This window comes from Python bivittatus, unplaced genomic scaffold (genome assembly GCF_059951505.1).
Source record: "Python bivittatus isolate LINGU-HERP-01145 unplaced genomic scaffold, Pbiv_v1 ctg000020_np1212, whole genome shotgun sequence".
Classification (NCBI taxonomy): Eukaryota; Metazoa; Chordata; class Lepidosauria; order Squamata; family Pythonidae; genus Python; species Python bivittatus.
Window position 1 is genome coordinate 97,254,072 of NW_028277030.1, and position 13,188 is coordinate 97,267,259.

The following is a 13,188-nucleotide window of genomic DNA, read 5'->3' on the forward strand; positions in this document are numbered from 1 at the left end:
GTTTATAGGTTATTATTATGTATTCCTTATTGCACTATTCTTAAGTCTTTTACTGTAAAGTTTTCTTTTATTGTAAAGATAAACAATCACCCTGTGCTTCAAAGGATGGGACAAGGTCTTTCATACTTTTTTTTTAACCTGTTCTGGCAAAAGTTCAAGGAACATTCTTCATGGGGTTATTTCTCCAGTCAGCTTGAAGGATGTTTTACTCCTTTTAGTATTCTGTTATGCTCTTTCAGCCTCATGCCTTTCATGCTGTTCATACCTCCTGTTACATCACATACAATATGATTAAAAGTTGCAATCCCAGTATATCTTCAAGAAAGCAAGTTGAGAAAAGCTAAGTGGATACTTGCTTAGCATTTGTCAAGTTATCAAACAGGTTATAAACAGAGCCTCTTTTCTGATTAGGGCTTTACTATCTCAGAGATAATCTATGGTAGGGGGGATGGAGCAAGGACTTTTGGAGCCAGAGCCATAAATAGGGGATGACCAGTTCTCTCTGATGCACTCTTTCTTTCTCCTCTCTGTGCTCTTGTTTCACTCCCAAGTACTGATAGTTTTTAATTTACAACTAATAGTGCTTAACTGGTAGCTCTTAACAGAAGAGAGAACTCTCTCACATAGTGGCTTTGAACTAAACTAATATCTTCATGGAATTTGCCCAAGAACCATAGATGACCATTCCATCATAGGCCATCCTGTTGGAAGGTGTTTGTGGCTGGACCCAAACTGGGAGATTGATTTGATCTTGGTATCAATATTTCATACAGTACTACTGATTTTGAAAAAAATATTGGTGTCCATTTAAGTTCCATGGAGAGTTCCAGTTAGCTTCCTTCTTCACTCCAGAGAAGGTGTCTTATTCTGAGTCATATATTTCATCTAAGTCAGTATTATCAGTATTGATCAATATCTCTCCAGAGTTTCAGAAAAGATTCTTCCTATGAAGATACCGGTGACTGAACAACAATCCCTTTGTGCATGTAAAAGCCTAGTAGTACCATTCTCCCTGGCATGGAGGCATAACAGATTAATATTTCTCCAAGAATATTGTTTTTGATTTAGATCCAAATAGACCAAGTGTATAATTAGAATGTCTGATTATGTTGGATATGGAAGATACTTATATGAAGGGAAAGCTTCAATCTCCAGATACCTTGACTCCAGATTCATGGTGATATAGAAGGAAGCTTTCCTGTACTCTATTCTCTGCTTCTGTAAATGCAAGAGGAAACACAAATTATCAGATTCCAACAACTACATCCGTAAAGGCCTGTGATAGTTCTATCAGCCTTAATTTGAAGAGTTGTTCCAATAAAATCTTTCATCGCAGTGAACCTAAATATATATTGTATCTAGTCATTTAGATAAGGTTAAGAAGTTCTCAGTGCAAGGAAATGGAAACGTTATAGGAACTGGGAAGATGGACATGTTTTTGCTTCTCAGGAAAATGGCTTCAGCATTGACTTAAGCCCAGTAATGTTACTCTGATGGTCTAGTCTTTCCATCATTATCAGTCAACAAAGGAATTATATTTTTCACGCTTCACCCATGGAACCACCCCGTTTTCTCCTCACTGTTAAATGCATTTTTTAATATGCCTTGATATTCTGAACTATACTATTAAGCCTTTTAGTCTGGCTTGAGGACTGTCAATAGTTTTCTCACAGCTGTTGTTTAAGTTTTAAATCTTTTGAGTGTTATTTATTTAAGCTGCTTCTGATACCATAAAATCTGCAAATGAGCATTGTGCCTATATTAGATTGCTCCTTTTCTTTCTTTGTATTAGCATCAGGTTGTGTTGTACATTGATCTGGCATTTTGGACTTAAGGGGTTACAACAGATGTTGTCATTCCAGTTTTCCTCTGATCTGCAAGTTGATACCCTTAGTCTGAGCTTGGACTTTTATAGGTCTTTCTCTTCAATTTGGATAGGATGACACTGTTTGTGAAGGATCACTATCTGCTCATTTGTCCAGTTAATCCTTAGCAGGATTTTCAAATTTCCCTATAGCGTTCTCCTTGGCTCATCTCCACAGTCATCATATATTACAAGTTGGCAAAGCAGTTCCTCTGGGCTGGTATGAAAAATCCCTCCATCAAGGGCATGGATACTTTTTCTTCATACCCCAGGGTAATCTTTGGGACTATCTTGCAGAACATAGCCACCTGGTCCACTCTGTCAACATTTGTGAAATACTTTGCATGCAAAGAACAGATGGTCTTTGTCAAGGCAGTTCTTCACTGCTTATTTTTCCTTATTTTCCATCTTCCAGGTATGTAGGTTAACAATCCTCATATATAAGACTGGCTAAAAACTATGAGGATCAAAAGCAGATTTGTTTGTTTACTGAAACCAGTATACTTCAAGGGGTTATTTGTACTGACATTACCAGTTTTATTCCCGTCTTTATGTGCTATCAAGTTGAAGAGTTGATTTCAGCAACTTTGGTGATAATGCAGAAAGTACTGAGTGTGCTGTTTAATATGGCACCGAAGCTGGATGATTGCTGCAGGATGCAAACTGGTTCTCTAGCAGGATCACCAACCTGCTCTGTCTTCCACTGATCACATCACTGATCACTGAACACATGATCAGCCACATAGGACAGTAATCATTTTGGCCATCTTTGCTTTGCATTTGGACATGAGATTTAACCTAGAGTTTACCCTGAATGTTACAGCCTATGGCAACCCCAGTTCTGTTATTTCTTATTGAACCTGCAGATAGCCAGCTGGTGACTCTATTTCAGGTAACTCGATCCCTCCTGGGTAACCTTTGCAGGGTGATTATAAGGACTATTCTAGTTACTTGGATTCTCTTGGAGTTGGATTCTGACTTTGTGACTCATATGAAATTGACTGAGGCACCGCTTTGCTCAGTTATCTGGGGAGAGTCAGCTTTTTAATAATGGCATTTTAGACATTTAGCTGCTCGTAGTGTTTAGTATTATGCTATACTTATATGTGTTTGCCGTCTTGAACTTTTAAGTAAGGCAGGATACAAGGTGCTCATAGCCATTTTTTTAAGGAAATGGTGAATCCCAATATGGTTCCGGCTATATTATTGACAATTTGGTGAGGATTCAATTGGTTAATTATAATTCTTTAAGAAGTGTGTGCTCCCCTATTCCAATATAAAATTGTATGTATCAAACTATAATTATCTCTTCCGGGCTGTGTGGCCGTGTTCTTGAAGTTTTGTTTCCTAACGTTTCGCCAGCACCTGTGACCGGCATCTTCAGAGTGCAGGAGCACAGACAGGAGCAGTTCTCTCTGTGCCCAGGGTGATGGGACCCTTTTGTGGGTATTTATAGAGATCTGGGGGGGGGAAGGGGGGATTGGGTGTGTGGGGGGGGTTGGGTTACTGAGTGGCTGCTTGTTTTGGTGTCAGCATCTGTGTGTATCTTCCTGGGGATTAGGCAGAGTTTTTTCTTCTATTGAATTGTTAACGAGGGGCTGCTGGGGGTGATTAGCAAGTTCATTGTGTGAACTGTTCACATGTCCTGGTGGTTGAGCTGGTGGTTGGACAACACCAACAGCCACTATACCAGGCTATACCGGGAAGCCATTGAGATTCACAAACACCAGCACAGTTTCAATAAAAAAGAGGAGAGTCTAAAAATCAACAAAACCTGGCTACCAATCCTGAAAAATACAGCCTGCAAAAGGTCAACGAACTCAGCTCAACCACCAGGACATGTGAACAGTTCAGACAATGAACTTGCTAATCACCCCCAGCAGCCCCTCATTAACAATTCAATAGAAGAAAAAACCCTGCCTAATCCCCAGGAAGATAGACACAGATTCTGACACCAAAACAAGCAGCCACTCAGTAACCCAACCCCCCCACACCCCCAACCCCCCCCCCCCTCAGATCTCTATAAATACCCACAAAAGGGTCACATCACCCTGGGCACAGAGAGAACTGCTCCTGTCTGTGCTCCTGCACTCTGAAGATGCCGGTCACAGATGCTGGCGAAACGTTAGGAGACAAAACTTCCAGAACACGGCCACACAGCCCGGAAGACCCACACCAGCCATCGTATGCCGGCCGTGAAAGCCTTTGACAATACATATAATTATCTCATTTCAGTTTTCTTGCCTATATCACAGACTGCAAACCTTAGTCTTCCACTACATAATGCCATTGTATTCAGATGGTGTGTTGCATATTTATCATTGGGTTGAATCTAAGCTTAGTTATAATTAGAGTAGACCAACTGGAAATGTCCCATTGATTTCAGCAGGTTTACTTTGCATCTGACTAAAACCCTCTAGAGTAATGAAAATCACAGGAAATCTGTTTCTCATCAGAAAAGGTAATTAAGTTGGTAATGATATTAGCAATGCTTCTGAAAAGATATTAATACCAATCTCTCTGGGATTTTTCCCCCTTCAGTTATTTGCCACCTTCCTTGCATGAATGGCGGGCAGTGCAGTTCGAGAGACAAGTGCCAATGCCCTCCTAATTACACTGGTAAACTTTGTCAGATCCCCGTGCAGAGTGGCAGTACTTCACAACTTTATCATAATTCGCAACAAGCAAGCAAGATGGTGGGATCACATGTCATCCATTCCACACATACTTTACCGCTGACTGTGCCTGGGCAGCAAGGAGCCAAAGGTAAATGTTTTTTCTTTCTCCTCTCTCTAGCTAGATTTCTTTGATGGCTGCAGTGAGACTTTTTAATTTGAGCTGCCACGCTATCAGAGACAGTGCTAATGTCTCCCCACATAGCTTTGAGCTGGCATTCAAACCCTACTGGAATGACAGGATGCTCTTTCTTGCATTCATCTAATCATAAGAAATTTGTTAGTGAAAATTAACTGATTTTTTTTTTTAGCTTTGAAAGATAAGTCAATTTCATTTGAAAATCATACTTAGATTTCCAAATGAAATTGACTTACCCTTCAACGCCTGTTGGATGTTCCTTACCTTTTTCATATGTGTGTGGTCAGACAGCAGTCTAGAAGTGCATTTGAGAAAAGGGACTATATATGAAAGCATTGGATAGCTGCTTTGATAATTTCAAACTGATTGAATGTTGTTGGATGGTCCTGTGAAAAATCAAAAGGCAACTCAAATTATAGTCTTCTGCTGATTGCTTTGATGCTGTTGGGATAGGTAAATCTGAAACAAACAACAATATGATCTTGAGAACTTTTCACTCAGTATGCAATGATGAGTCAGCTGTAATTGAGTAAAATAATTTTTATTTCCCTGTGAATATTGAAGTTATTACCACTTTTCACCAAACACTTTCATTTTTCTTTTCTTTTGTCCAGATATTCTAGGCACTTGTTTGCATCCCCCCCACCCCAAGTTGGCTTTCAGTTTCTTTCAACAATCACCACTCTGTGGACAAGGTGCTTGGACAGTTTGAGGGAATACCCTTCCCCCATTAATGTTCTCTCCCACACCCCTAATTTATCCTGAATCTGATTATTTGTTCCTCTGTTTTCTTTTCAGATCATATTAATAGTTTTCTTTTTATTAAAGAAGCTAGGATTATTTACTGATGCTGCTTATATGCTATTCTTCCTCTAAAAGAAACCCAGGGTGATCTATTTGACAATGACTGATGGGAAATTCTTATGCTGTAGTTAAAGTTCAATTTATGCATGCAATTTAACAAGTTCTGTTTAAGTATTGTATACAGAGCATAATGACACTGAGAATAAGACATTGATTAAAAAAAGCAAAAAGAAACTCACTTGATAAGATTAAATAACCATGTACCACACAATTCCATTTTCAGTATCAGCCAGTTAGATGACTGTAAATAACTCATGAGCAAAATGTGGACATATATAAATAGTTTCATAATGAGTTAATTTGATTTATCTAGTATACCTAATAGTTATCAACAGGCCTATCGTTGAAGCAGCACTGTTATGTATGTATTCATTCATTCATTCATTCAATTTATATAACCACTCATCTCATATTCGTGACTTTGGGCAGCTTGCAATTAAAACATAACCAGTACCAAAAAAAAGAATATCAAAAAAATAAAACAGCCATACAAATTATACATATGTTAAAAACAATTAAACAATTAAAGGCATACAGTACAATCCCCATTTAAGCACAGTAGAGCCATTTTATGGTCTCCACGCCACCCTCTCATCCCCAGGCCATATGGCAAAGGCAGGTCTTCAGACCCTTCCGGAAGGCCATCAGTGATGTTCCAAAGGGTGGGTGCAGCCGCAGTTTTTTATTTCAGTGAGGTTGATTTTCAGGTATGCTACCATGTACAACTGCCATGACCTCTCTGAAATAGTAATATAGTATACAGTATATTTCTGAGCTTGTGGTTTTCATGCATACACTTTGTATCAACTCTGTTTATTCTAATTTGATGGAACTCATGTGTTCAGCCTTTTCAGTTGGCCTTAGAATCAATCAAACCCTTTAACTTTATCAATATATTTCAAAGCCACAGATTTACTTTTCACGTTAGATTTCAAGATCTGGACTACAACATCATTGGGCACTGGTTTTTGTCTTGACAGATTTCTTTTAAATAGTTCCCCTATGAAATGTCAAACTGGTCTTAAATTCCTTAAAATGTCTGAAAAAAATAGATGTTGTAAATATTTAATTCCACATTAAATGTTGAATTACTAGTTCAGTCCTTTGCTAAGTGTTGGAAATTTTTATATGCAAGAAAATCTTGAGTATTTCAAAAATAATTTGATGAGCAATTTTTTACTTTTTTAGACAATTTTTTTTCTCAGCTATAATTCTGCCTATAATCTATATTAGATGGTATTTTGATCCAAAATTCAATAATCATATTCGTGGGTCATATGCCAAAAAATGGGGTAGCCAAAATTGGCAATCATTTTGTATATCTTTTCTCCTCCCGTTCTGTACATGGTTCACATGTTATCTGAGCTAGAGTTCATGTCTAGGTATACTCAAACCGATATTTAAATCAAAAGATTTGATTTAAAATTGGCTAATGATCCTGGTAAGTTTGGGTGCACTGAATCATAATCATGGATTCTAAATCATGAGGAGCCTTCCTTCTCTCTAGGAAAGGAGAAAGATTGCACATGCATGTGTGCTACTAACTTATTGTCCTGTACTTTTTATAATCTAGCAGTCTTTTGCAAAATTTAAAGTATTTAAAATGCTGCTATGAAAATCAATATATAATTTCCAAGTTAAGCAATGCCTTCTCTTGTTTGGAGATTTTTAATGCTTGATTTCTTACTTTTGCAGTAAAAATTCCTCCTAACATTGTAAATATCCATGTTAAACATCCACCTGAAGCTTCTGTGCAGTTTCATCAAGTTTCAAGGATTGACAGCACATCAGCAGGACAAAAACCAAAACCAAAGCCCCCCACATCGGGACATTCCCAGGGTCCTTATCAAAGCCTGCCATTTCAGAAGACCCAGAAGATTCATTCGACCTACATTCATCAGCAGCCTATCACTCATACGTTTCCTGTTTCTGCTAAAACACAACTTGGACGATGTTTCCAGGAGACAGTTGGGACCCAGGTAATTTAAAAAATGCCTTTAAAATTTAATTATTAACTATGCATTTATCATAAACAAAAACTCTGTTTTGCTCCATGTACTAGACATTGTGTTATAAAAAATGTCTTTAGAAATCTGTTAATAGGAGTTAAAATTTTGGACAAAAATAATTATCACCATCCTGTAATGTTTTTGAGGAATTAATGGGGCACTCCATTTTGGAAAGTTCCCCAAATGGCCAATTTAAGAGACATTATTAAAATAAGAGGTTGAAGTGGGAGGTAATATATTTTTATCTTCATACAATTGATCCATTTATTGATTTTTAGAAACAAAGGCTTAATGTTAACGTTAACACATTAAGATTTTGTATAAAGTTAATTAGATTTCTTCTTACTTAATAGAATAAAATTGTAATTCAGTTCTATTGTATTCTTCCAAACTTAAAGGAGCGTAAGACAAATATGAAGATTAAAATACATGCCTCTAATTAAAACACACAGGCTTTGGAAAACAGAATCTGAATCATGATGACAAGCTATCTTTTTATGTGAAGGTTGATTTTTAAATGCACGAGTAAACGTTTTTGATACTCTCTATTTCATTATATATAGGTTGGCCCTCTACAGGAAATGAGTTTTGTAGTTTTTATTCTTACATATTGGCTTTAAAGCAAATTGTCTTCTTATTGAAGTGGACTTTGCAGTTAAGAATTTATAACATGGAGGTTAACATCCCTTGATCAAAAGCACTTTCCTAAATCAGACTTTAATAGGCACATATGATGGGAAAAGCTTAGATTAATGAGCTTTTAAATACATAAGTTACTCTCAGTAGACTGTTGTTGTCCAACTTCACAGATTCACAGATTTGTAGAGTTAGAAGGAACCACAAAAAACATCTAGTCCAAAACTCTGCAGTGTGCAGGAGAACCAGTTAAAACATTCCTGGGAGGTAGCTTAAAAATCTTCAGAGATGGTCTTAGCATCAGGACGTTTTTCATTATATTTAAGAGAAATCTATGTAGCTGCATCTCATACCATTATTTTTTGTCCTAGTTTCTGTGGAAAATAGATCCTGACCAACTTCCCTGTAGCACTCTGTAGCATACCTTTTGATGTATCTGAACACTGATATCATATCTCCCCTTGTTCATTTTTTTTCCAGACTGAACATCTCTCATAGTTCCTTTAGTCTGCCCTCATAGGACACATCCTTATGCCCCTGTATTATCTTTGTCACCCTTCCCTGATATGGTCTAATCTGTCAATATCCTTCTGGAAATGTAGTTTCCAGAACTGTACACAGTACTTTAGAAGTGGTCTCACTAGTGCAGAGTAGAGAGGAATAAGGACTTCATACCTTTTTGATATAATGCTTGTTCTACTGCAGCCTGGAACTGAATTAGCCTTTATAATAGCTGACTCATGTTCAGCTTGTTGTCAGTGACCACAACCAAATCATTCTCCAAAAGTGTCTCCAAGCCATGAATGTCCTATCTTGCATGTGTGTCCTACATTTTTCCTCCCTAAATATAATACCTTATATTTCTTCCTGTTGAAGGATGTATTTTTCCTCTCATATTGTTGAAGGACATATTTTTCCTTGCAAACTCATTCTGTCATTCTGGGTGTTTTATAGACCTCCCAATTTTATGTCATCCACAGTTTTGATAAGCAGGCCATCAACCTCATTATCCAGGTCATTAATAAAAATGTTGAATAATACTGGCTACATATAGATCCATGAGTTATCCTACTGGCTGCTGATTTCCAACTCAACATAGAGTCATCAATGTTGACTCTCTTGAACGTGGTTAGCCAGCTGGTTGTGGACCTACCCTAGCATATGTCACTGAAACCATCCTTTAATAGCTTGCCAATGAGAACATTACATTGCTGAAATCAGATTATATCTACAGCCTTCAACTTGTCTCCCAAAGTAATTACCTTGTCAAAAGAGATGCCTTAGCTTTCTACCTTTTCCTAAGCAATATCAACAGTCAGGTAGTTTGTTAGTTTGAAAATTTTGTGGAAATATATTCAGTTTTTATGGGCGTTTGAGTACTATATAACATGCTTCTCTTTGGAAATGGAACTTTTGCTCAAGATTTGGTCTTTTTCTTCATATGTAGTAGACTTTTCCTTCTCCAATCAAAGCCTTGACATTGAAAGTATATTTGCATACTTTCTTCTCATTCTTTGATGACTTCATTCTAGATAGAACATTCAGGAAGTTCTTAAACAAATACTATTTTTGGACTTTGTCAGCCACATAACTTTTTTTAGTTCTTAGTTATTCATGGGGAATCTGGGAGGTTATATTTTGTGACTTATATGATCTCATTACAAACAGATCTGTGAACCACTATAATTCACATAGATCATTATGTTAAACTGAAATGTCATTATAATGCTCAAGATATTAAAGCTTAAACATTGCAATTCGAAGTTATAAACCAAAGAACTAATGGTTCAAAAAGGAGAATTGACTCCAAAAAAAAAAAAAAAGGAAAGAGAGAGGGATGTTTGAACTGGGGAAACAGCCTAAGATTTACTGGAAAGTCCCAGACTAATCTCTGCCATCACTCTACAATCCAGTTGCCATTTTCAAACATGATTATGGAATACATCTGGCACAAAATAAGCCCTGGGCTTAAAGCCAATATTGGCTCTGTGAAAGTACCAGAAAAGAATGGCAAAGAATAAAGAGGCTACAATAGGGAAAGTTAGGAGAGATTATGAAGATGGAGGAAGAGAACTCATTTTGAATATTTTATTTTATTAATTCCAAGCTGCCTATGAATGTTATTTCAAAAAAAAATTTTTTTGGGCATATGGCTGATAGACCTAAAACCTGAGTGTTAGTACCATCTTGTTTATTTCAAAATTAATTTTGGGTGCTTGATTTCTACTTTTAGAAGATTTTTCAAATCATCACCAATTTTACTTTGGTTATTACTGAACTTCATTCTAGACTAGATAGGTAAATGTTAAAATACAAAAAATACAATATCACTTTCATAACAAAAATCAGAAAATTTGGAAAAACAATATACATTCTCTCCCTCCACCCTATGCACATAGATACTGATCCAGAGCTCCCAACAGTACTTAGAAGTGTTCACTTGTCTCCTGCTAAGCATATGCTCCTTCTTCGCATACAGTGGTGATACTTTATATCAATTAATTTTAAAAATGGAGTTTATTTTCCATGCAGAAGTCAGTCTCTTTCTCTCTCTTTCTCAGTGTACAGTCTGAAGCCCTCAAAAGCCTTGGATTTGGTTCCTAGAAATCTTAAAACATTGCTATCACACTGTAATTTTTAATGTGTCAGAAGGAGAACACAATTATATGTATATGACTGGACACTAATAGTAATTATTTAATTTGAAATTAAACTTCAATATACATTAATTCAAAGTAATTTAACTTTTGTCCTGGGCTAACAGTTTTTTGAAGTAATGTGACAGACACACTACTTAAAGACCAAGTGGGTGCCCTCTGCACCCCTATTCTAAAGGCACTCATATCTAGCTTGTATGGTTAATCCTTTTAATGCACTCATAATAATATAGCACAGTGAACATTTTGTGAACATGGAAGTATTAAAAAATACTTTGTTATGTGGTAAGTTTGCAAGACAAAACAGTGATGGATGTGGAATCTTAGCAACATAGAGTTGCATAAAAGTTAAACGCTATTCAACTACTGTCACAGAGCATCAGAGTTGCTCCAAGACATATTGCTGCTGAAGCAGAGCATCTGTTGCAGTGCACCTAGAGCAAGTCAAGTTATTTTGGAACATAGGGCCTAAAATATCAGTAGTATTTATTTTTATCCCTTGCAATAAAATTTCAAGCATAAACAATTAATCACTCATAATTTACTCAGCACCTAAAATCAGAAGGCAGCCAATTCTTTAACTGTAGGTATAACTCTGCAGAGTCTGAACAAAACAACATCCTGAGCAAATATTCCTTCCATGGAGCAGTTCACATCTGAAGACCATCCGCTGCCTTCATTTTTCACAGTAGATCTCTACATCCTTATAAATTTCCAATAGCCAGTAAATCCTTTAACATATTTGCCCTTCCCTCTGACAGATGGCATTTTATTTGTAACGTATCAATCCTTCTGGATAATCGCTGGATGGGACTCAGGCGCCCTATTCATTACTTAACCAAATGTAATGTTAATGGGATGTTCTGTGTGGTTTTCTAGAACATTTTATTCCTGTTCCATTCTGCAAATTCCCTAAAGTAGATTTGCATTATCTCAAAATAATTTTAACACTGAAATCTTTAAAAGCTAGATGATATCCCAGGCTAACGGGATGAGTTTTCTTACTTATTTCTTTTTTGTTTTTATTCAGAAACGGAATCATCTCACTCTAGAGCTGTGTGGCCTTCTTGGCTGTTTGTTTGTTTTTTTAATGTAAGCAGTTTAAATATTTGTGTCTGTTCTGAGTAATCTCCATAATGTTACTTCAGTCAGCAGTTGTCAACGTTTATATATTTTCTTGCATGGTGGATTTCTGAAGTTGGCTTAGCGCTCTAAAATCTTTTATTAATTACTTTGGGATGAGGGGTGACTTTACTATCAGCAGATGAGGCTGATAATGTAATGTACATGTATATGCAGCCTTTTCTTTGGCAAGCCACAGAGTTTGCTGCAGGAACTGGTTATCTTGTAACTTCTGGCCCATATTTTTAGACTGGTTTACAAAGGTGCCATACTTATTGCCTTTCTCAAATAATAAATTATGGAGGGATTCTTTTATTTGCAAGGGACCAGTGAATAAACAGAACCTTCCAATGGAGGTTTCCCAGTGGTAGAAGGGTACAGAGAAGTTCCCCCCCCCCCCCGCTTGATCCCCTTTTTGAATCCTCAGATGGCATGGGAGATGGCACTGAAAGTTTCAGGGAAAAGAGAGAATTGAAGAACTTTACCAGTCACTCTTTTTCCAGTGCCAACAAAAATAATCTCAGTGTAAGTCTAGACAGATTCTTATATGTTTTAAAGACACTAGTGCTATATGTACTGTATGTGAGGCGTATACATTTTAGAATAATTGTAATCTGGACAATCTTGGTTGAATATGTTTAGACATGAAGTGAAGAGAGCCACAGTATCTTCTAATATTTTGATGGGATGGTCCATATAAATAGAACGAATAAATAAATAAATGGGCCTCTTATTTCAGCATTCTAGCATGAATTTCTGTTTTCCTTCCCTAAACACAAGAAAGGTTCAGATCATCTGTACTGACTCTAGAATACTTCTTTTTATCCCACCTGGATGACTGAGAATCTTCATCAACATATTCTTTTTATTAGAATTAAACCACGGAGTTAGAACATAGCATGTTTCTTTAAAATAAGCACCCACATTTCAAGTTGGGCCTAGAAATAAGTGGGCAGCCAGTATAATTGTTTTAAGGCTGATGAGAGATGGTACAGATGAGTTATGTCGCCCAAAATATCTGCACTATTTGAAGAATCAGAGGCAGCTCTGCCTATTACAAAGTACAGTAATCAGGACAAGAATTGACTAACACCCTAAAATCGTATTGCCATTGTCTTCAAGTCCCCTAAACGGAAATTAACTAACGAGTGCTGTAGGTAAATCTGTGGAGCCTGCTTCACTAAGCGTATCCAGGTCACATTTCATGAAAATAGTTTTTGTC

At 36.8% G+C, this 13,188-nt stretch overlaps 1 protein-coding gene across 4 annotated transcripts in view; it reads left to right on the plus strand.

The window, feature by feature from the left end:
* The window catches only part of LTBP1 (latent transforming growth factor beta binding protein 1), a 217,763-nt gene that overhangs the window by 94,452 nt on the left and 110,123 nt on the right, over window positions 1–13,188 (plus strand). For all 4 annotated transcript variants that reach the window (XM_007420643.4, XM_025166547.2, XM_025166552.2 and 1 more), the window contains exons 6-7: window positions 4,406–4,630; window positions 7,238–7,521. In XM_007420643.4, coding sequence (XP_007420705.2) covers window positions 4,406–4,630; window positions 7,238–7,521 — 509 coding nt within the window. The remainder of the gene's footprint in view (window positions 1–4,405; window positions 4,631–7,237; window positions 7,522–13,188) is intronic.